The sequence below is a fragment of the Myxocyprinus asiaticus genome, chromosome 2 (assembly GCF_019703515.2).
Source record: "Myxocyprinus asiaticus isolate MX2 ecotype Aquarium Trade chromosome 2, UBuf_Myxa_2, whole genome shotgun sequence".
Lineage (NCBI taxonomy): Eukaryota > Metazoa > Chordata > Actinopteri > Cypriniformes > Catostomidae > Myxocyprinus > Myxocyprinus asiaticus.
The window spans coordinates 29389066-29411889 of NC_059345.1; the positions used below are offsets into that span (position 1 = coordinate 29389066).

The 22824-nt window shown below is 38.4% G+C and overlaps 2 protein-coding genes across 6 annotated transcripts; both read left to right on the top strand.

The window, feature by feature from the left end:
- Window positions 1–753: 753 nt before the first annotated feature.
- Window positions 754–7478, top strand: LOC127414082 (putative uncharacterized protein DDB_G0271982). 2 transcript variants are annotated; one of them, XM_051651818.1, is made up of 3 exons: window positions 754–992; window positions 5857–6381; window positions 6681–7478. In XM_051651818.1, exons 1-3 carry the CDS (start codon window positions 770–772, stop codon window positions 7058–7060), a joined length of 1128 nt encoding a protein of 375 aa, XP_051507778.1. In that variant the 5' UTR covers window positions 754–769; the 3' UTR covers window positions 7061–7478. The 2 variants fall into 2 exon arrangements, with proteins under 2 accessions (XP_051507778.1, XP_051507788.1); XM_051651828.1 differs by lacking the exon at window positions 754–992 and adding an exon at window positions 3973–5405.
- Window positions 7479–12167: 4689 nt separating this feature from the next.
- Window positions 12168–22754, top strand: LOC127414059 (inactive serine/threonine-protein kinase VRK3-like). Of its 4 annotated transcripts, none has more exons than XM_051651761.1 (15): window positions 12168–12472; window positions 13937–14041; window positions 14649–14756; window positions 14858–14956; window positions 15071–15205; window positions 16531–16586; window positions 16661–16727; window positions 17481–17562; window positions 18325–18427; window positions 18551–18643; window positions 18723–18855; window positions 18955–19075; window positions 19476–19534; window positions 19665–19801; window positions 21979–22754. In XM_051651761.1, the coding sequence occupies exons 1-15, from the start codon at window positions 12301–12303 to the stop codon at window positions 21988–21990; spliced, it is 1482 nt and encodes a 493-aa protein (XP_051507721.1). In that variant the 5' UTR covers window positions 12168–12300; the 3' UTR covers window positions 21991–22754. The 4 variants fall into 4 exon arrangements, with proteins under 4 accessions (XP_051507721.1, XP_051507739.1, XP_051507730.1 ...); XM_051651779.1 differs by having other exon boundaries at window positions 14649–14747; XM_051651770.1 differs by having other exon boundaries at window positions 12168–12466.
- The last annotated feature ends 70 nt before the right edge of the window (window positions 22755–22824 follow it).

The window sequence follows — 22824 nt, forward strand, 5'->3', positions numbered from 1 at the left end:
ATGATAGGTGAGGGTGAGAAACAGATGAATATTCAAGTCCTTTTTTTTTTTTTTTACAAAAAATCTCCACCTTTGACCAGCTCCAACCAGTAGGTATCTGAATGTGAAAGTGGAGATTTATAGAAAAAAGGACTTAAACATTGATCTGTTTCTCACCCACACTTATATCACTTCAGAAAACCTGGATTTAACCACTGGAGTCATATGGAGCACTTATATGCTGCCTTTATGTGCTTTTTGGAGCTTCTGAGTGCTGTCCACCATTCACTTGCATTGTATGGACCTACAGAGCTGAGATATTCTTCTAAAAATCTTTGTTTGTGTTCTACTGAAGAAAGAGAGTCATATGCATCTGGGATGACATGAAGGTGAGTAAATGATGAGAATTTTCATTTTTGGATTATCCTTTTAAGGCACTGATTTACTTCCTATGCTTGACACTAGATGTAATTTACTGTAATATACCTGTTACGACTTACAGTCTGACGTCCAATTGATTGGACCCATTTTAGTTTTGATAAGCTGCACAAAGTTTCTTGAAGTATATTTTAATTGCAGAATTGGTCTGTGCACTGTTTAAGAGTGTGTTGTGGAAAGTGTATTTTTCACTATGTTTAACAATAAATATTTACTTAATTTAATGATTTTCTTATGTGATTTTGATTCTGATACAATCTGTGAAACATTACCAGAGATTAAATAGCATCCTAAATGGGGCGGTCATATAGGGCCATCAGTCATTCAGCATTCAAAGCCTAGTAGTACGAAAATGGCGGCACGAAAGCGAAGTATAGTCTGGTCGTTTTTCCAAGCTGAGGATGACAGGAGAGTATTATGTCTTCTCTGTATGAAGACGGTTTTGTATTTTGGTCACACGACGAACATGCTTCGCCATTTACGAACAAAACACCCATCTGATTTTTCTTCGTTGGACAAAAGGAAACCCGCGACAGATGCGGCATCCAAGCGAAACGACAGCGGCTGTGTGGAAGGTATGAAGAATCATGTTCTAGTGTTGAGCATCGTGCACACTACTGTAACAGACTCTCATGTGTTTATTGGAAGACTGTTGGGGAACTTGGAATAGATGCCCTTGTTTAACTGTTCTGAGGCATTGCTTATTTTCCGTATTTTGAGCTACTTTGCACGTGATTTTTCTTACGAGATGTGAGTCTAGGAGCAAATAAAATGATACGTTTTTCTTCATTACAGTGGCTGTTGTGATTGTGCGATTCAGTGTCGACTCTTCAGAAAGAAACGGTTCATTTTACAGAGCCTTTTCGAATCGTGATAACAATACGTCCTTTGCTTGTGGTTTAGATTGATGTCGCAAAGCCGCCATGTTGTTTTCAAATTACAACGCCCACCGTTTGCACGCTGTTTTACACATATTTGAGGGGAGAACTATTCACTATTTGGCTTTTTTCACCGACCCGAGTCAATTCGATTCGACTGGATTTGTTCAGTCAAATGAACGAATCTTTTGAATCGTGTCTCCGATCAGTAATACACGGTGCTCTGCGCCCCCTCTCAATCAATCGAGAATAAACTGCGGGGAAAACCCTCCAAAGCGTACGAAATTGTCCGTTATAACAACAGTATTAAACTCGGTCCATTTATACAGTAAGTTATACGCAGTGCAGTGCATGTACTTCTATGAAATCTGAAGTGTATTGTGTTTGAGGCGAATTTGTCACGTGATGAACGATCTGCCACATCCCCGTATGGGCGCGATTTCTTAATATGAATCATGTCATTTTTATTTGTAACACACATCGTTTCAAAGCAGCTTTACAGAAAATCATGCATTTAACAGAAAATGAAAACGGTAATATCTATAAAGTCTTAGAGTCATCGTTGTGTAATTTGATTTAAATATGATTGTAATTTTGAATAAAAATAAGTAATTAAATCATAATTGTATTTATAACCCCTGTGAGCAAGCCGAAGGCGACTGTGGCAAGGAAGACAAAACTCCATAAGATGTTGGTTAATGGAGAAAAATAATCCTGGGAGAAACCAGGCTCACTGTGGGGGCCAGTTCCCCTCTGGCTAACATCATGAATATAATGCCAATATTAGTTATTTATGTGCAGTGCAGGTCATGGTTTAAAATTAGTAAACTAAGTGTTAAGGGCCAGTGTTTAAACAAAGATTTTGTATGAACTGTAAGATTAATGACTAATGGTCATTCAAACAGGTCTTTCAAACAAAATGTAGTATATTAAAGTCGGCATGAAACGGAAGGCAGATGTGAATGCAAGTTTGCAGCAGATACACACACCCCTACCACCGTGGTGCCTGAGTCAGGGCCGGTTATCGGTGAAATTGAGCAGCGATCTCAACATATTTATGATCAAAATGACAAGATAAACACAAGCACATCGTGGTCTTTGCTTACGAAGAGGCTGTAGCCATTGAAAAATGAAGGAGTAAAAGATAACCATATTTTAACGTTTTAAATCACAATACACTAAATATAAAGGAAAAAAACAATTACTCGTGCTGTGCATCCCAAGATAACAGCATTCAAAAATATAAATAAACTCCAGAGGCATCCCAAGCGCTGTGTTCATTAGTGATCACCCCAGCAATTAACACCACGAATTCGCCGTTATTCCTCTTCGTTCGAAATGTAAATTCAAGCCAGCTGACCCGTAACCAAGGAAGTTTGGGTTAAGGAACAATAGTTTTGAAGGAAAACAGATGAAAATACACCTTGCCATCTTCATCAACATGGGACTGATGCTTCGTTCAACTCTACGCAAGGTTGTGGTATTTATAAGAAAGGGGCGGGGTTTAAGTGGACTAAAAGATTGGAGAAGTCCTGCATGCGTCACCAGAGAGAAGTCTGTCGTTTCACCAGAAGATCGAGTTATGAAATTTTTATTAAAGATTGAGGTAAAAAAACAACAACATATGCATAGATGAATCATTCACAATAAGATCAATAACATGCATTTAGAAAATAGATAGGGTGAATTTTCATTTCATGCCGAATTTAAAACATAGAAAGCAAACACATTGTACAGCAGTGTAAAACAATATTCAATAAAACAAAAATTGGTATATAATAAAACTTTTCTTTTTTTTTTTTTTTTTTTTTTATAGGAAAAGGAGAGATGAGTCAATATTTTGGGTGGTAATCAACATTATGCCACATAAGGTGGCCTGGATGGCTCGGTGAGTAAAGATGCTGACTACCACCCCGAGTCGTGAGTTCGAATCCAGGGTGTGCTGATTAACACCAGCCAGGTCTCCTAAGCAACCAAATTGGCCCGGTTGCTAGGGAGGGTAGAGTCACATGGGGTAATCTCCTTGTGGTCGCTATAATGTGGCTCTCGCTCTCGGTGGGGCGCATGGTGAGTTGTGCGTGGATGCTGCGGAGAATAGCGTGAAGCCTCCACACGTGTTATGTCTCCGCGGTAATGCGCTCAACAAGCCACGTGATAAGATCTGTGGATTGACAGTCTCGGACACGGAGGCAGCAGTCACTACACCACCACGAGGACTTAGAGTGCATTGGGAATTGGGCATTCCAAATTTGGGACAAACAAAACATTATGCCACACATGCTGTCAAGCTTAACTTGAACTGAACCCGGAATATTCCATATTACAAAATGTAATAAACAGAGGCTTTTTTTTTTTGATCCAGCAGGTCAAGTTTATTCTGTTATTTGGCTAGGTACCCTACATAGTAAGATCTGCTGTAAACTGCAAATTTTTGTGAATTTATAGCATGATAAACGTCTGTTTATTGTTACGAACAGCCAAAGTTTTACTATAATCCAAAATAAATGACAGTATTTGAATAATCTAAACCACTGAAAGTTATCATTTGGTTTTCCACTGCAGGAACTTTTCCTCAATACTGATGTGCAGGCTCTGCAGAGTATTTATGGAGAAGAAGAGATTCAGCGTTAGTTTAAAACATCGACCAGAACAGACATGAGGTGTACAAAAATTATATGACTGTCTCATCAAATTAGGCTTTGATGACCACAACATTAAACCATGTACATTGAAAAAATAAAATAAAACGGGAGTACAGGGAAAAAAAAGGATCATAACATAATTTACATTCCATGCTTATTGTGAATAATTTGGACATTGTGTTTAAGTATACTTGTTCAGTGCTTTAAATATTTGACTTTTTTGCACTACCTCGTTTGCACCTTTCACAAACTTTCTATCCTCCGTATCACAGCGTTGATTTAATTGCTAGTTGAAATCAGTGTTAGAAAACTCAACACAATATTTTAAGGTGGCATTGTTTATTGAAAGCATAAGTGTAATCATGCAAAGGTATGAAAGAGTAACAACAACAAAAATGCAGTTGACTAAAATTTGCTAAGTTAGTGTGAAGGCTGTCTCCTTTTCTCTTGCTCTCCTGTTATTTTCCACCTACTTTTCCAAATCTGAGCACACCTTGTCCAAGTGAAGTTTTGCACAACAAAACAGGATGATAAAAAAAACAACACAAAATCTTTCACAAAGTCTTCCATTTGTTTTTGTTTTGAAGTGAGTTAACTCGGCTGTTGTTGCATTATATTCAGGTGTCGCCGTTATTACAGCGGCACATGCTTGCATCAAAGCTTATTAAATGGAAAAACAATGTGCAAATTTTAACGGAATAGGTATAGTATAAACTTAACTGATTTTAGTTTAGGTACTAGTTCATAATTGTGTAGACAAACCACAAGTATTAGTCGAAAAGAAGACCTAGATTATGTAATGTTCAAAAAAAATCTTAGAAGGGCGATGTCAGGGGGTGGAAGGGGTGGGAGGCTGGGTAGCTCAGGGAGTATTGACGCTGACTACCACCCCTGGAGTTGCAAGTTCGAATCCAGGGTGTGCTGAGTGACTCCAGCCAGGTCTCTTAAACAACCAAATTGGCCCAGTTGCTAGGGAGGGTAGAGTCACATGGGGTAACCTCCTCATGGTCGCGATTAGTGGTTCTCACTCTCAGTGGGGCACGTGGTAAGTTGTGTGTGGATCGCAGAGAGTAGCATGAGCCTCCACATGCTGTCAGTCTCCGCGGTGTCATGCACAATGAGCCACGTGTTAAGATGCGTGGATTGATGGTCTCAGAAGCGGAGGCAACTGAGACTTGTCCTCCGCCACCCAGACTGAGGTGAGTAACCGCACCACCACCAGGACCTTCTAAGTAGTGGGAATTGGGCATTCCAAATTGGGGAGAATTATTTAAAAAAAAAAAAAAAAAATGTTTAAGTATTTCTGTTTATCTTTAACTTGTACATTTATTTGTAACCATCTCGAATAGTTTTTTTTTTTTCTGCTTTTTGTTATAGTATAGTAGTGTGATCTCAAAGTCTGCACTCCTCAAATTCAAAGGATCTCCCACAGGAAATATGGAACAAGCAGTTAAAGTGGATGTCACAGGTTTACAAGTTCAAAGTGGATTAAAGGAAATGTTCAAACAAAAAGGCAATTTCTGTCTTTATTTACTCACCCTAATGTCGCTCCTAATGTGTTGAGACGTGATGAACATCAATGAGGTTTATCAACGTAGCCGCCTTATTTGATTAAAAGCGCCATACTCCATTAATATAATTTAATTTGAGAGTGAATAACGACTGTTGGTAATTTTTATATATATATAATTATTATTATTAATCGACAGACTGGAGTCCTTATTCACTTTTTATATTCAGCTTTTGTGTTCCACCAAAGAAAGTCATACAGGTTTGGAGTGGCATTAAAGTGAGCAAATAATTACAGAATGTTTATATTTTTGGGTGAACTACTCCTTTAAGTGATTTGAAAATGTAGAAACAATACCTCTGTTAAGAGGATCTTATCTATTTCTTCTTTTCTCTGTGCCAAGTTACAGTGTTGATGGACGAGCAGCAGGTAGAGGTGGGGTCTGTTGGAGAAGATGGTGACATGGATGGCGCCATCAGAGGGATACTCCGTGCTGCAGCAGGAGAGGGGACTACTGAAGGGGAGGGCCCTGAAGATGAAGGAGAGGGTCCTGTTGATGAAGGGAATGGGAAAGATGCCCAAGAGGATGATTCCTCACAAATTGCATCTGGTGTTCGCAAGTGGAGCTCAGTGTGGGTGCACTATCGGAAGCTTGACCAAGAGTCAAAAGCAATGTGCTTGCTGTGCACGGAGAAGATCCAGCACCAGAGCAGTACAAGTAACCTAATCAGACATCTACAGCATAGGCATCCCACTGAGTTTGCGCAACTTGAGGTTCACCCACAGAAGCGGCCTAGCAAACGTAAATCTGCAGATCCAGTCCACCACCCCCCTTCTCCCACATTAACAAGCGGGTCCCCAGCCAGGTCTCACTTTGTGTCACCAAAGCGTGATATCCGTACACCCAGCAGTACCCTCCAAGACAAATATCCAGGTATACTTTGCTTTAACGTACATATTTACATTTTGTGTTAAAATTATGTTTCTTTGAGCGTAGACACCATAAGTAATTACTTGCTTCACTGCTTCAAATAGTAAAGGTAAAAATATTGCATCCATTGTTAGTGTTGAGATTTTTACCTCCTATACAAACTTTTTCAGCCTTTCCGTGACTTTTTCAGTCTGTATGGTACATCAGCAAGTTATACTCTGCTTATGTTTCTGTGCCTATATTTCAAGGTTTAATAAAGGCTTTCAGTTCATTTCACAATTTAAACAATCCTTCTCCATTAGGTACTAAGTGGTCTGAAGGGTTGCGTTTATTGGAACGAGAACGGGAGCTGACAGAGGCGTTAAGACGTGTCCAGCAGGAGGAGGGGCGGAGCATACAGCTGCAGCGGGAGTTACTGCAGCAGTTCCGTGAAATGGATACAGAGCGTCGAGTACTTCAAAATCAGAAAAGTGAACAAGAGCTTGAATATGCAACACTACAGAAGGAAAGGGAAGCACTTACGGAGGAGAAGAATGAACTCCAGAGGGAAAGAGAGGAAATGCAGAAGGAGAGGGAGGAGTTTCAGAGGGAGAAGGAGGAGCTGGAGAAACAGAAACAGGAACTGGATTCCTGGAAAAATTCCCATGGACAAGGCCAGACCTCTGGATTTTACAGTTGTTGAGACACCACAGTATACTGTATCTATGTCTCAAGGAAACAAGATTCCTTTTTTAAGGAAAAAGTTCTTTCCTTACCTTTTTATTTTAAGCTGATTGATTTAGATTGGGGTAATGGGGTTGTGGGAATGGGGGACATGGAAGGGAAGTTGTATTTTGTTTAGCTGAATGAAAGTGTACCCTCCTTGCAGCACATACATGCATGCAAATAATAGATTACCTACAGGTAAATTATAGGTTTGCCATGAGAAGGCCTTTAATGTCAAAACTAGAAAATGGTCTTACAATCTACCCCCATATTGTATATATGAGTGTTAACCCAAACAAGGTTCATTGTTACGAAATGGACTAGTGTGTGAATGTATTAACGTGTTTTTGTACATTTCTGCTCTGGGAATAAAAATAAAAAAAGAGTAACATTTAGCAAGTCATCGTCCTTAGTCCTTTGGGCCATAAACTCCCATATTCCTGCCTCAAATGAATATTCTGGGTTCAATGCAAGTTAAGCTGTCTACAGCATTTGTGGCATAATATTGATTACTTCAAAATATTCATTTTGACTTGCCCCTCCTTTTCTTATATAAAAAAAGAGGCAAAAATCTGGATTACAATGAGGTACTTACAATGAAAGTGAATGGGGCCAATTCATAAATGTTTTTTTTCTCCTCCTTTTCTCCCAATTTGGAATGCCCAATTCCCAATGTGCTCATGGTCATGTAGTGATTTGCCTCAGTCCAGGTGGCAGAGGATGAATCCCAGTTGCCTCTGCGTCCGAGACTGTCAACCTGTGCATCTCATCACATGGCTTGTTGAGCACATTGCCATGGAGACCTAGTGCTTGTGGAGGCTTCATGCCACCCACTGCAGCAACCATGCTCAACTCCCCATGCGTCCCACCGAGACTGAACTACATTATAGCAACCACGAGGAGGTTACTCCATGTGACTCTACCCTCCCTAGCAACTGGGCCAATTTGGTTGCTTAGGAGACCTGGGTGGAGTCACTCAGCATGCTCTGGGATTCAAACCAACGAACTCCAGGGGTGGTAGCCAGCATCTTTACCACTGAGCTACCCAGGCCTCCCCTAATTTGTAAATGTTAAAATACTCACTGTTTCAAAAATTATAGCCACAAGACATAAACAATATGCATGTTAATGTGGTTTTAGTGTGATAAAATCATTTACTAACATTTTCTGTGAAAAGTTGTCTAATTTTACAACTTCATTGCCATGATGTAATGTCAACAAACCCTAAAATGACTAAAAATTATGATTTAAATAACTTTACAGCTCAAATACTACATGAGTTTTAACAGAATTCATGTAAGTGCTTTTATAAAACTATAAGCTTCACATTTCTGTCATTAAACCCTCCAGAAATTGGCCCAATTCACTTCCATTGTAAGAGTCTTACTTCAACCTCGATTTTTGCTGTTTAAAGAAAAGGATGGACGAGTCTAATTTGTGTGTGTGTGTGTGGTAATCAACATTACACCACAAATGCTGTTGACTGAGCTTAACTTGTATTAAACCTGGAATATTCCTTTAATATAACATACGAATTACACAAACACCCCTTGTCACTGTTATCAAATAGCTTTGAATTCACAAGTGTAATAAGCATCAAGGCTGCAGAGAGTATATTTGGGAAGAGAAATTTAAAAGAACCACTGATTCAAGTTTGATGCATTTTGGCTACAAACAAAAGACAAGTACTACACTCACTGAGCACTTTTAGGAACACCTGTACATTTACTTATTCATGCGATTACCTAATCAGCCAATCATGTGTCAACAGTGCAATGCATAAAATCATGCAGACTGTAGAGATGGGTCAGGAGCTTCAGTTAATGTTCACATTAACCATCAGAATGGGGAAAAAATTTGATCTCAGTGATTTCGACCGAGGTGGGCTGGTTTGAGTATTTCTGTAACTGCTGATTTCCTGGGATTTTCACACACAACAGTCCCTAGAATTTACTCAGAATGGTGCCAAAAACAAAAAACATCCAGTGAGCGGTAGTTCTGCAGACGGAAATGTCTTGTTGGTGAGAGAGGTCAGCGGAGAATGGTTCGAGCTGACAGAAAGGCTACGGTAACTCAGATAACCACTCTGTACAATTGTGGTGAGACAAATATCATCTCAGAATGCGCAACGTCAAATCCTAAGGCGGATGGGCTACAACAGAAGAAGACCATGTCGGCAACTTTATTAGGATGATTATCGTGTTCCTAATAAGATGCTCAGTGAATGTATATTTTTCGTGTAGAAACCTTTTATAAGTCTTAGTTGACGTGTATTTATAGAATGACATCTTTCAGCTTTCACACCAGCTCTGTACATTTGACCCATTTAAGAGAAAAATGCGAACCTACAAAAGTGTAGGTTGCAGGGTTGGGTGTAATCTGATTACAAAGTAATTAGTTACTGTAATTTAATTACTGGGCCAAAAATTAGTGTAGTGTATTACATTTTAAATTCTAGTTATCAGATTTGTTACTGACTTTCAATTAAGTTAATTACTTTTAAGTACATTATTTGGTTACACATTTCTAAAATAGTATTATGTAGAATTTGAAACATTATGATGCTATGTACAGTATGTCTTTGCATTTCTGTGACAGCTGAAGGCCATACGCCCCCTAATAAGTCATTGAAAGGTGTGGTGCTCAGACAGTGTTTGACTTGCGTGCGACAATGAACAAGGAGGAAATATAGACATTTAGAATTCGTTGAACATTCATTTTGTGGTGTTTGAGAAAACAACTTAGTTATGTAATTAACAATATGATTACAATTTATGGAATTAGTATTTTTAGTGGATTACTTTGAGTAACTTACCCAACACTGGTAGTTTGTCGTGAAAACCATAACTAAATCCACTCTTCAAAGTGTGATCAAAAACCACTACATTTGCTTACAAGTGCTTGCAAGGCTTCATAAAGATGTAAAAAGAGATTTAACAAAGACCAATCATAATTCATTATGCCAGTATATGTCAGAGAGAAAAGATTGATCACAATGCAGTATGCTAATATTACAATGACATCATCGCTCTCGGATCAAGAAAGTTGAATACAGTTACTCCTAAAACATTTGCTACAGTTAGGGCAGCTATTCCATCTGGTATGTGTTTGCTTTGTGTAAAAGCCACTCCTTAGTGTCTACAGCTTCCTTTCCTGGATCAGCTGATCCCCCATTTAGTAAGATTTTTTTTCTAAAACTAAAGGGAGAAACCATAAAGTGGGTTACATACAATTTCTTATTGGAATACCCTTTTTAAACATTTAAATAAAAAAACAAAATAAACAAATAAAAAAAGATTTTTCCTCAGTAATAAAGTAAAAGAAAATATCCTTTAAGCTGATCCTTAAGTTTTATACCCTGTCAAACAATTGTTAGAGAAATTCAGAACTGGCATACTGATACAAAATGCTCCTTTTACCAGAATTGTAAAGAAACTGTTCTCCATTTATTTTGATCATTATCCTAAACTATGAAGAGACATTAGTATGTTTATTAAAAGTAATAAAATTTTCAATGCATTTTAAGAATATTTTTTGGGGGATTTTGAGTCAGATCCCCAAAAGGAAGTACATGCTTTATTAAAAAAAAAAAAAAAAAATTACGCAAATATTATACAACTAATATTTACATTCAGAAAGTATTCAGACCCTTTCATTTTTTTTTTTTATTTTTTTTTTTTTCACATTTTGTTATGTTGCAGCCTTATGTTAAAATGCTAATTTTTCCCCCCACATCAATCTACACTCCTTACCCCATCATGACAAAGCAAAAACCAGATTTCTGATAACTTTGCAAATGTATTAAAAAGTATTCAGACCCTTAACTCAGTACTTAATTGAAACACCTTTGGCAGCGACTTCAGCCTCAAGTCTTTTTGGTTATGATGCGACAAGCTTTGCAAACCTGGATTTGGGGATTTTCTGCCATTCTTCTCTGCAGATCCTCTCAAGCTCTGTCAGGTTGGATGGGGACTGTCGGTGTTCAGCTATTTTCAGGTCACTCCAGAGATGTTCGATTGGGTTAAAGTCTGGGCTCTGGCTGGGCCACTCAAGAACATTCACAGAGTTGTCACTAAGCCACTCTTGCATTGTCTTGGCTGTGTGCATAGGGTCATTGTCCTGTTGGAAGATGAACCGTCGGCCCAGTCTGAGTCCTGAGCGCTCTGGACCAGGTTTTCATTAAGGATATCTCAGTATTTTGCTGCGTTCAGCTTTCCTTCAACCCTGACCAGTCCCCCAGTCCCTGCTGCTGAAAAACACCCCAACAGCATGATGCAACCATCTCCATGCTTCACCGCTGGGATGGTACTGCGCAGGTGATGAGTGGTGCCTGGTTTCTTGGTCACCTCTCTTACCAAGGCCCTTCTCCCCCAATTGCTCAGTTTGGCCAGGCAGCCAGCTCTAGGAAGAGTCCTGGTTGTTCCAAACTTCCATTTAAGAATTATGGAGGCCACTGTGCTCTTTGGAACCTTTAATGCAGCTGTCATTTTTTTTGTAGCCTTCCCCAGATCTGTGCCTCAAAACAATCCTGTCTCTGAGCTCTGCAGGCAGTTCCTTTGACCTTATGTTTTTGCTCTGATATGCATTTTCAGCTGTGAGACCTTATATAGACAGGTGTGTGCCTTTCCAAATCATATCCAATCAGTTGAATATGGCACCGGTGGACTCCAATCAAAGTGTTGTAACATCTCAAAGATGATCTAGAGAAATGGGATGCACCTGAGCAAAATTTCAAGTGTCACCGCAAAGGGTTGTAATACTTATGTCAATGTGATATTTCAGTTTTTTCTTTTTAATAAATTTGCAAAGTTATCAAAAATCTGGTTGTTGCTTTGTCATTATGGGGTATGGAGTGTAGATTGACGTGAAAAAATAATAATTTAAAGCATTTTAGCATAAGGCTGCAACATAACAAAATGTGAAAAAAAATGAAGGGGTCTCAAAACTCTATTGTATGTACGTTTTTGAAGAAGTAAGAAACTGCCTTTGTTTTTTGGTTTTTTGGTTTTGTTGTTCTTGTTGTTTTTGTCCTTCCCCTGTGCCGTAACACGTCGGGCTCTAGTGATCACGTGGTTTGAGTCAGGCAATAGCAGGCTGTTCCTGCAGTCATCAGACTTATACATTAGAACTTTCCATTTGTCACTGACTGTGGCAGGTGATGTACTGCACATTATACGTGGAGAAACCTACGCCCACGGGGTCTAATTCGCCGTCAGAATGGTGAATTTCTGTCCGCACTGTGGTACAAAGTTGTATCCTGGTTTTAAATTTTGTCCGTCTTGTGGCGATAAACTCCCAACAGAAGAGCCAGCAGAATCTGAAACTTCACAACCATCAGATCCGCTTTCAGACTCTGTGCTTCATCCTGAGTGCGGTAAAGAAGGTAAATGTAGGTTCCTGTTTAACATTACTTAACTTGCATTTATCCAGAACGTTCAATGAAAGAGCTGGTCAAAGAGATATCAAATTACTGAAGATTATGCATGTGTAAACAACCCATATGACTGTCAAACCCTTGATCTTGACATACAGTAACACCTTGACTGTTTTAAATTAATTCATGCCTGCATTGTTTAAATGTTGGAGTGGATTACATAATAACAATTTAACAGACCAGGTGTTTGTTGGTTTTGTTGCCACAGTGATAACACTATATTGCTGTAGAGGTTTTAGGAGGACAATTCAGGTTAAAGATGACCTCGAGGTATGGTGCAGGGTAAAGGATACAACTCAGATGATTTATAAAAGGAAAACCAACTTTAATTTGTAGAATTAATAAATGATATAAAAATGAATATTGAATAAATGAATATAAATAAATGAAATAAAAAAAACACACGTAGACTAAGTCTTAAGACTGATACACTGTCTAAATCTAAGAGTACATTGTCTTGTCTGCATGTATATTTAGAAGTCAAAGTATGAGTTGAGAAGAGCAGAGCAGAGTAAATTGCAAAAGTTCTATATGATTGTTAAGCAATAACTCAAGGTTGTTATGACCTATTGAGGTGCAAAAATTTTGGTTGGGGTGAGAGGTAGAAAACAGGCCCCTTTGTGTATTGTGTTTAGAAAAATTTTCGTAAACCTCAGCAAGATATGCAAAACTGGTTGAGACTTCCCGTTGCATGTGCATCGACAGTACATTGTTTAGATCAAAGCATAGGAAAACCCATACAAGGTTTCTAACTTAAACTCCAAGGTCTCCGACGGTCAGAAGAGCTCACGCAAACTCGTATACAAGCTTAGATAAAGAAAATGACGTAATGTTCTAGCATACATCTAGAGCACAAAGGAGTACATGGATAATATGAATGCATATATGAATGAGTACATAAATGTGGCCTCAGAGCTGCTTATAATGGATTACAGGTATAATATTGCATTAGCAAAATATAAAAGAAAGTACATCTTCAGGCCACATACATCAAAGTAAAGGATAGCTTATTTATTTTTATAGCCTATTTAAAGTAAATCCCATGCTGTCCACTGATCTAAGTAATTAGGTAAAAAGGGCAAAAGCGTTTCATAAGTATGAAGTGTCTCATGCATAAAACATGTAAATCTATGAAAACATGTAGGCCTATGCCATCTAAAGTGAGACTGAGCCTTTCTTCAAGTCAAGTCGAGTGGCTTTTATTGTCATTTCAACCATATACAGCTAGTACAGTACACAGTGAAATGAAACAACGTTCCTCCAGGACCAAGGTGCTACATAAAACAACATGAAACAACATAAAACAAACACAGAACTACATGAGACTACACAGAACTAAAAGACCTACACATTTCTTTAGTGCTTCTTTAAGAATTCAAAAGACAACAATATATATATAGGTTTCTTTTCTTCTTCAAGTTGACACTGCTGAGGACTCCCACTCTGCACTGATTCGCCCACCTTTGCGTTCACCATGGCAAAAGACCTTGAGTGGCACACCCACAGAAACTGTAGAATGTGCAGGTGGGTCTGATGGCATTGTGTGATTTCATAGTAGAGAAAATGGCTTTGAACTTGTGTGAAAAACTTTTTTTATTTCAGATAAGAAGTTTTTAACATCTTCTCAAAAGCTAAAGGCATTTCCCCAGTCAGAGAAAACAACTTAAGTTATAACTCAAACTCCAGGTTAGACACATTGCTTTGCAACACAAGACATTATCTTTACATTTACAGTAGCATGTTTTATTATAGCCATATGCAACAGAGCTTATTTTCTAGCTTTTTCACACAAGAAATTACAAAACGGTCAGGTCATGTTTATTTGTATGTTCACAACATGCATTGTTTCAAAGCAGCTTTACAGAAAATTATGCTGTAACATAAATTGAAGTTGCAGTGTCTGTAATGTATTAAGGTCATCATTGTACAGTTTGATGAAAAACGTGATTGTAGATTATGCCTTTAAAAAAAAATATATATATATATATATATATATAATTATTTGTCTTTAGACCTCCAGTTAGCAAGCCAGTGGTGACTTTATTACAAATATGTATTCTAAATCAAAATCAACAGTGTTGTAAGGGTGTGCACTGGAAGATTTGTGTGAAAGCCTTCCGTTTTATTGCAGATAAGAAGTCTTTGACATCTCCTAAAAAAAGGAGAGGATCCCCTCAGGTTAAAGAACAAGAGGCATATCAAACTTCTTCAGTCACACTTCCAACTCCAGGTTCACATAGTAAATTGCAAAAATAACTGCATTATTACAAATCTGCTAAATTCAAAATCAATAGTTATATGGGTACACATTGGGATATGTTGCATGCTGCTTTATTTTAGATAAGAAGTCTTTTACGTCACCTCGAAAACATAAGGCTTCCCCCCAGGTTAAGGACGAGGAGGCAAAGCAAACATCTTCTGTTATATTGCAAAGCCCAGGTAAGATGCACTGTATAGAGAAAAACTGCTCTTGAAAATCTTAAAGTGATTAGGTCAGGTTTGTTTCTTGTATTTTGTACTAAATGGTGCCATGTTATTATGTATGGTTTTTAGTTAAATGCAAATCCAGAAAGCGGGTGTGTGCTGTTGAGCCTATTCAGGAAGGCACGGTGGTTTGTGACCAGTCAAGCAAAAAGTGGAAGCTGGTTGAACTTTTGTGGCAAACAGAATTAGACGTTACTTATGCAGGTAATCTTTTTTAATATCTAACCATTTGCATGCAACTAATTCATGGATTAATGGATGGGGATGTGGGTAAATACAATCATGAATGTTTTTTCTGGGAAAGCCATGTCAAATGCTTTAAGGATTTCTCCTGAGATTGTGAAAACAAAGATAACAATAATGTAATGCACTGCCTGGCCAAAAAAAAAAAAAAGCTGCATACCCTAATATTTCGTTGGACCACCTTTAGCTTTGATTACGGCTTGCATTCATCGTGGCATTGTTTTGACAACCTTATGCAATGTCACAACATTTATTTCCGTCCAGAGTTACATACATTTTTGGCCGAGATCTTGTATTGATGATGGGAGAGTCGAACCACTCCGTAAAGTCTTCTCCAGCACATCCCAAAGACTTTCAAGGGGTCAAGGTCAGGACTCAGGGAAGAAAAAAAATCCATTGATGGGATAACCTGGTCATTCAGAGCATTTAGGTAGTCAGCTGACTTAATTTTTTGCGACATAAAATTGCTGAGCCTAGACCTGACCAGTTGAAGCAACCCCAGATCATAACACTGCCTCCAGAGGCTTGTACAGTGGGCACAATGCACGATGGGTGCATCACTTCATGTGCTTCCCTTCTTACCCTGACGCACCCATCGCTTTGGAATAGAGTAAATCTGGACTCATCAGACCACATGACCTTTTTCCATTGCTCCACAGTCCAATCTTTATGCTCCCTAGCATATTGAAGTAGTTTTTTCCGATTAGCCTCACTAACAAGTGGCTGTCTTGTGGCCACACAGATGTTTAGTCCCAATCCTGTAAGTTCTCGTCGCATTGTGCATGTGGAAATGCTCTTACTTTCACTATTAAACATAACCATGAGTTCTACTGTCTTTTTTTTTTTTAACAATGTGACACGATCATTCAAGAATTTTTTCCGACCACATTTCTTCCACGAAGCTGATGGTTCACCACTTTCCTTCCAGGTTTTAATAATGCCAATTCCAGTGATTTTAGAAATCTCCTTAGTAGTTTTCTTTGCTTGTTGCACGCCAATAATTTGCCCCTTCTGAAACACATTAACATCTTTTCCACGACCACAGGATACGTCTTCCGACATGGATGTTTAAGAAACGAGAAGCTACACACTGCATCAGTTAGGTTTAAAAGAATTGTTGCCAGCTGAAACATATTAATCACTGCAATAATTATTCAATCACAGGCTTTTAAGTATCTGCTTATTTAAATCCAAATGGCAACTTTTTTGGGGGCCAGGCAGTGTATATTAACTCCCAGTGCCTTATGAATCCGTACATTTTTTTTTGTCTCAAAATTCTAACTTAGTGTGCCTGGCAAATCAGCACTTGGACTCAAATGGATGCAAACACATCTTGAGACTGGTATGTATCGTTTTCACATAATGTAGTGTGTTTATGCATGCATGTTTCTGATGTTTATGGCTCTTCTTCCTCAGGGTGCTAAAGAAGGACACCTGTTCAATGAGCAGAATTTCCATCTGAGAGCAGCCAAACCTGATGCAGGTAAGTCATTTAACTTTTTACACTGAATATATAATAGTTAACCCAGTTAAGCCCAGTTTGGATTTGTGCTCATTATCAGAGTTTCCTCTTAGTTATGCACGTCTGATTGCTCCCAGTCAGTCAGATTGCAGACTCAAAAATGTGTGGAGCAAAAAAAAAAAAAAAAAAAAAAAAAGATTTCTTGAATGAGAGTTAGATGAATGGATAGTGTTTCAGCTGCAGTCCTCAGTTACAGTACATTGATTTTCAGTAAGGACCTGAAGCTGTGAGAATACAGCATGGAAATGAATCATTTGAAGATAAGACATGGAATCATACTGGAACAGTGCAGAGATTAAGTTCATAACAACAACAAATGGAAATTCAAAACATACAGAAGCCCACAGTGGCTATGTATTATTATGTTTCTGTCTTGTTTTTTATGAGAACGAACTCAAATTTATAGTAATGTATAAAATTATAAACTGTATATAATGTACTTTAAAAAACCAAAACTCTCTCAAAGAGAATGCTTTACCATAATTTGGTAAATAGCCTAATATAGAAACAAATTGTTTTGCTTTAGGTAGTTTTTCATTTTTGTAGAATTTCTTTGTAAATAATGGAACTGTGAACACTGCACAGGTTGGCACAAGGGGTGATTTTCTCAGGTAACCGAAGGGTATGTCCAAAACATACTTTGCTCAGCAAGAACAAAAAAAGGAAACATAGCTCATTACCAAAACGCATGTTTTTCTGTGTCTGTGTCAATAGTGGATAAATGGTTGAAATTGCACAAAATGGACTTCCTTGGGATCCCATCCTGTGAGGGATTTGGCCTTTACGAATCATACAGGTTTGTGGATTTGTATCCATCTCTTCCCAAACATTTAGATAGAAACAATATTATCCATAGTGACCTACAGTGCATTTATTACAAGGACATTAACCCTGGTGCAGTGCTTATGAGCTCAATGATTATTAGGTTCATGTCATTCACAACTATTTGCTGACACAGTACATTTCGTTCACTTTGAAGCTTATGATACACATACATTTTCATGCTAAATAAATTAGTTGAAAAAACAAAACACTTATTAATACTTTTATGCATGGATTGATCCTCTTGATACACAATCAGTATTGAAAGTATCAATACTTAAAGACACCACCCATCCCTACTCAAGATATAACCTTGGGTAAAAATGTGAAAACTTTAAGGTGCTGCAAGTGATTTTAGCCATTCTGGAACTTCCACGAGACTGAGCTGTTGACTTGGATAGCGTTGAGACTGACACCAGAGACCTTCTATACCGAGAGAACTTTTCAGAAATTCAACTTAGTGAAAATGCTAAAAATTTTAAAACTCCCTTCAACAACTTGCTTTTTATGAAGAATATACAGTTCTAGACATTTCTGGAATCACAAGTTTTAAGGAAATATCTTATAAATATCTAATAGCCTACATGAGGGGCCTTCGAATATTTTCTCCGACAATGGGGGGGCCTTGGAGTCAAAAAGGTTGAGAACCATGTTTACAGCACCTTTAAGATTGGTGTCTAAAAGAAGATCAGGTCCTCATTGTACATTGAGTCTGACAATTTACACTTCCATATAGGTTTTTAGTTTTTCCAAGCATGGGCCAAACTCTACAGTCGGTCATTGATGAAGGGACTGGTTCTCTATCTGAGAAAGCTGCTCTCCAGCTGGCACTACGACTAGTGAGTTTGTAATTTAAAGACTTTACTTTTAGATGTGCTGTAATTTCCCTAGAGATACCTTTCTCAGTGAGAAGGCTGTATATTGTGCTTCTTGTTTAAGTGCGTGTATGTGTTGTGTTGTAGTTGGATTCACTTGAATTCATCCACGAGAAGGAGTATGCTCATGCAGACATCCATGCAGGAAATATTTACATCAACACTGACAGTCACACAGAGGTCAGTAAACATGCCCCTTACGAACTGAACGCAAGGCTGTTCAACTATTAGGATTCAATTGTGTGTTTGTGTCTTTCAGGTTTTCTTATCTGGCTTTGGGCATGCATTTAGGTTTTGCCCAGGTGGAAAGCATGTGGAATACCGGCAGGGTAGCCGCATTGCTGACCAGGGTAACCTCAACTTCATCAGCTTGGATTCTCACAAGGGGGTTGGTAAGTGTCCCTTACAAATGTCAGTCATTGCATTATTTACATTATTTAAGAGAGCAAGTTTAATTTGTGTTTGTGTGCATGCATGTATTTATTTTGTAGGTCCCTCTCGTCGCAGTGACCTTCAGTCTTTAGGTTACTGCATGTTGTCTTGGATGACAGGCACACTACCCTGGAGTCACCTCACTCACGCAAGCTCCACTATTGCTACAGAAAAGGAGAGGTAACAAAACCTCAAACACAGTTATTCAGGCTTATATTTGCGTGGGATGAATTGATGTAGTGGTTAAAGCTCCAGGCTGGTAACATGAAAGTTTCTGATTCGATTCCCTTAAAGAATGAGGCATAAGCTATCAACACTATGCCATAGAGTAAAGCTCTCAACCTCAGGTTTCTCCTGGTGGACTGGACTGTCCTTGTAATAAGTGTACTGTAGGATGCTTTGGATAAAAGCATCTGCTAAAGGCCTACTTGACATAATATGCTCTACATGCCTTTATTAAATGTAGAATTTTTAATGGATGAAAATGCTGCACAGAGACATTAAATGTGTGTTTGTAAGTTTTCAAAGAATTAACAAACAGGAAAGACTGCATTTGTGTTTTGAATGTGTTGTTCTACAGGTATATTTCTGATTTCGCTGGACTTGTGAGTTTCTGTTACAAAAAGAAGAAAGTTTCCAGTGAGCATTCATATATTTATGCTGTGTATATTAACAAAGATTTACAGCTGGACTAAATGTACCTTTATGTATTTATTATTGATGGTGTGTATGTGTGGTAAAGGAGACATTGGTATTTTGTGAAATGTAGGTGCATTACTAGAATACTTGTCCAATGTGATGACCCTGCAGTACACTGAGAAGCCAGACTACTCACTTCTGAAAGCTAGGCTTCATGAGAGCTTGCAGAAGATGGGTGGGAGTCTAAAGGAACCGCTGGATCTGCAGGTAACACTTATTCCAATATACATAAAAGTATACCTGTCAAGAAAATGTCCTGGTCCTATTTTACTTCAAAATCAAGAGACAAATAATAAATTAGATTTTGCATATACAGTGCATCCGGAAAGTATTCACAGCGCTTCACTTTTTCCACATTTTGTTATGTTACAGCCTTATTCCAAAATTGATTAAATTCATTATTTTCCTCAAAATTCTACAAACAATTCCCCATAATGACAACGAGAAAAGTTTGTTTGAAATCTTTGCAAATGTATTAAAAATTAAAAAAAAATTTAAAAAAATCACATGTACATAAGTATTCACAGCCTTTGCCATGACACTCAAAATTGAGCTCAGGTGCATCCTGTTTCCACTGATCATCCTTGAGATGTTTCTACAACTTGACTGGAGTCCACCTGTGGTAAATTCAGTTGATTGGACATGATTTGGAAAGGCACACACCTGTCTGTATAAGGTCCCACAGTTAACAGTGCATGTCAGAGCACAAACCAAGCCATGAAGTCCAAGGAATTGTCTGTAGACCTCCGAGACAGGATTGTATCGAGGCACAGATCTGGGGAAGGGTACAGAAACATTTCTGCAGCATTGAAGGTCCCAATGAGCACAGTGGCCTCCATCATCCGTAAATGGAATAAGTTTGGAACTACCAGGACTCTTCCTAGAGCTGGCCGCCCGGCCAAACTGAGTGATCGGGGGAGAAGGGCCTTAGTCAGGGAGGTGACCAAGAACCCGATGGTCACTCTGACAGAGCTCCAGCATTTCTCTGTGGAGAGAGGAGAACCTTCCAGAAGAACAACCATCTCTGCAGCACTCCACCAATCAGGCCTGTATGGTAGAGTGGCCAGACGGAAGCCACTCCTCAGCAAAAGGCACATGACAGCCCGCCTGGAGTTTGCCAAAAGGCACCTGAAGGACTCTGACCATCAGAAATAAATATTGAACTCTTTGGCCTGAATGGCAAGTGTCATGTCTGGAGGAAACCAGGCACCGCTCATCACCTGGCCAATACCATCCCTACAGTGAAGCATGGTGGTGGCAGCATCATGCTGTGGGGATGTTTTTCAGCGGCAGGAACTGGAAGACTAGTCAGGATCGAGGGAAAGATGAATGCAGCAATGTACAGTGACATCCTTGATGAAAACCGGCTCTAGAGCACTCTGGACCTCAGACTGGGGCGAAGGTTCATCTTCCAACAGGACAACGACCCTAAGCACACAGCCAAGATATCAAAGGAGTGGCTCCGGGACAACTCTGTGAATGTCCTTGAGTGGCCCAGCCAGAGCCCAGACTTGAACCCGATTGAACATCTCTGGAGAGATCTGAAAATGGCTGTGCACCGACGCTCCCCATCCAACCTGATGGAGCTTGAGAGGTCCTGCAAAGAAGAATGGGAGAAACTGCCCAAAAATAGGTGTGGCAAGCTTGTAGCATCATACTCAAAAAGATTGAGGCTGTAATTGGTGCCAAAGGTGCTTTAACAAAGTATTGAGCAAAGGCTGTGAATACTTATGTACGTAATATTTTTTCGTTTTTTATTTTTAATAAATTTGCAAAGATTTCAAACAAACTCCTTTCACATTGACATTATGGGGAATTGTTTGTGGAATTTTGAGGAAAATAATGAATTTAATCCATTTTGGAACAAGGCTGTAACAAAACAAAATATTGAAAAAGTGAAGCGCTGTGAATACTTTCCGGATGCACTGTAGAAAATAAAGCCTATTTTTAGGGCCAGTAAGATTTTTTTTTACATTGTGACATAAAAAAAAAAAAAGAAGTTATTTAAATTACGTATTTATACCTCATAGTTGTACTCTCTTGGTACAGCCTTTTCATTTTTTGCTGATTTTAATAAAATAAATAAATAAATAAAAAACTGCATTTGTTTTTTTTGTGTTTTACTGTAAAACAAAATAATAATGTCCGGATGTGTTGATAGTGAGAATATCAGGGGTAAAATGTGCTTGAGGGTCCTGGAATAATGTCATATTGCAAAAAATTTAAATGTTGGCTTTTTTTTTAATGTAAATAATAATTTCACTTTTTTTGTATTGATATGGGGTTAAATATGACCAGGACTTTTTCTTGACAGGTTTCATGAGAATCACCCACAAATTGTCTGCATATTAATCTCAGTCTGGCTTGGTTTGTTTCATTCACAGGTGAAACCATAATGGGAAGAGTAAACAGACATGGAATTTGAATGTAATTGCTTTTATAGGATGTTTAAGAGAGCGTTTATGTTTTTAAAAGCAACTTTTATTGCCGTTTTTATAATTTTTAACAAACTTTGCCGGTTTTCTTTCACTCAGTGCTGTGTAATTGTGATAAAGCTATTTTAAGTTGCAAGTGTGAATGTTGCTATTTTTGCTATTTTATCATTTTTAAAAAAAATAGAACTATCTTGTTGTATACTCACTTAGCACTTTATTAGCCCATCTGCCTCAGGGTTTGACATTCTGAGATGCTATTCTGCTCTATACAATTGTACAGAGTGGTTATCTGAGTTACCGTAGCCTTTCTGTCAACTCGAACTGTCTGGCCATTTTCTGTTGACCTCTCTCATCAACAAGGCATTTCTGTCCGCAGAACTGCCGCTCACTGGATGTTTTTTGTTTTTGGCACCATTCTGAGTAAATTCTAGAGACTGTTGTGCGTGAAGATTCCAGGAGATCAGCAGTAACAGAAATACTCAAACCAGCCCGTCTGGCACCAACAATCATGCCTTGGTTGAAATAACTGAGATCACATTTTTTCCCCCATTCTGATGGTTGATGTGAACATTAACTGAAGCCCCTGTATCTGCATGATTTTATGCATTTCACTGCTGCTACATGATTGGCTGATTAGGTAATCGCGTGAATAAGTAAATGTACAGGTGTTCCTAATAAAGTGCTCAGTGAGTGTATATTTTGCTTTTTTTTTTTTTTTTTTTTTTTTGAAAGAAAATGTTTATGTTAGAAAAGGAGTTATGAATATCCTTTCTCATGTCTCCATAAAATGCATTG

What these genes read in the sequence shown, in the direction of transcription:
- LOC127414082 (XM_051651818.1), top strand. Translation starts at nt 770, where the DNA reads ATGGCGGCACGAAAGCGAAGTATAGTCTGGTCGTTTTTCCAAGCTGAG. An exon ending in CGACAGCGGCTGTGTGGAAG is followed by an intron (nt 993 to 5,856) that starts GTATGAAGAATC and finishes GCCAAGTTACAG; the next exon opens with TGTTGATGGACGAGCAGCAG. An exon ending in CCTCCAAGACAAATATCCAG is followed by an intron (nt 6,382 to 6,680) that starts GTATACTTTGCT and finishes CTTCTCCATTAG; the next exon opens with GTACTAAGTGGTCTGAAGGG.
- LOC127414059 (XM_051651761.1), top strand. Translation starts at nt 12,301, where the DNA reads ATGGTGAATTTCTGTCCGCACTGTGGTACAAAGTTGTATCCTGGTTTT. An exon ending in AGCAGCCAAACCTGATGCAG is followed by an intron (nt 16,728 to 17,480) that starts GTAAGTCATTTA and finishes CTGTGTCAATAG; the next exon opens with TGGATAAATGGTTGAAATTG. An exon ending in GGCCTTTACGAATCATACAG is followed by an intron (nt 17,563 to 18,324) that starts GTTTGTGGATTT and finishes ACTTCCATATAG; the next exon opens with GTTTTTAGTTTTTCCAAGCA.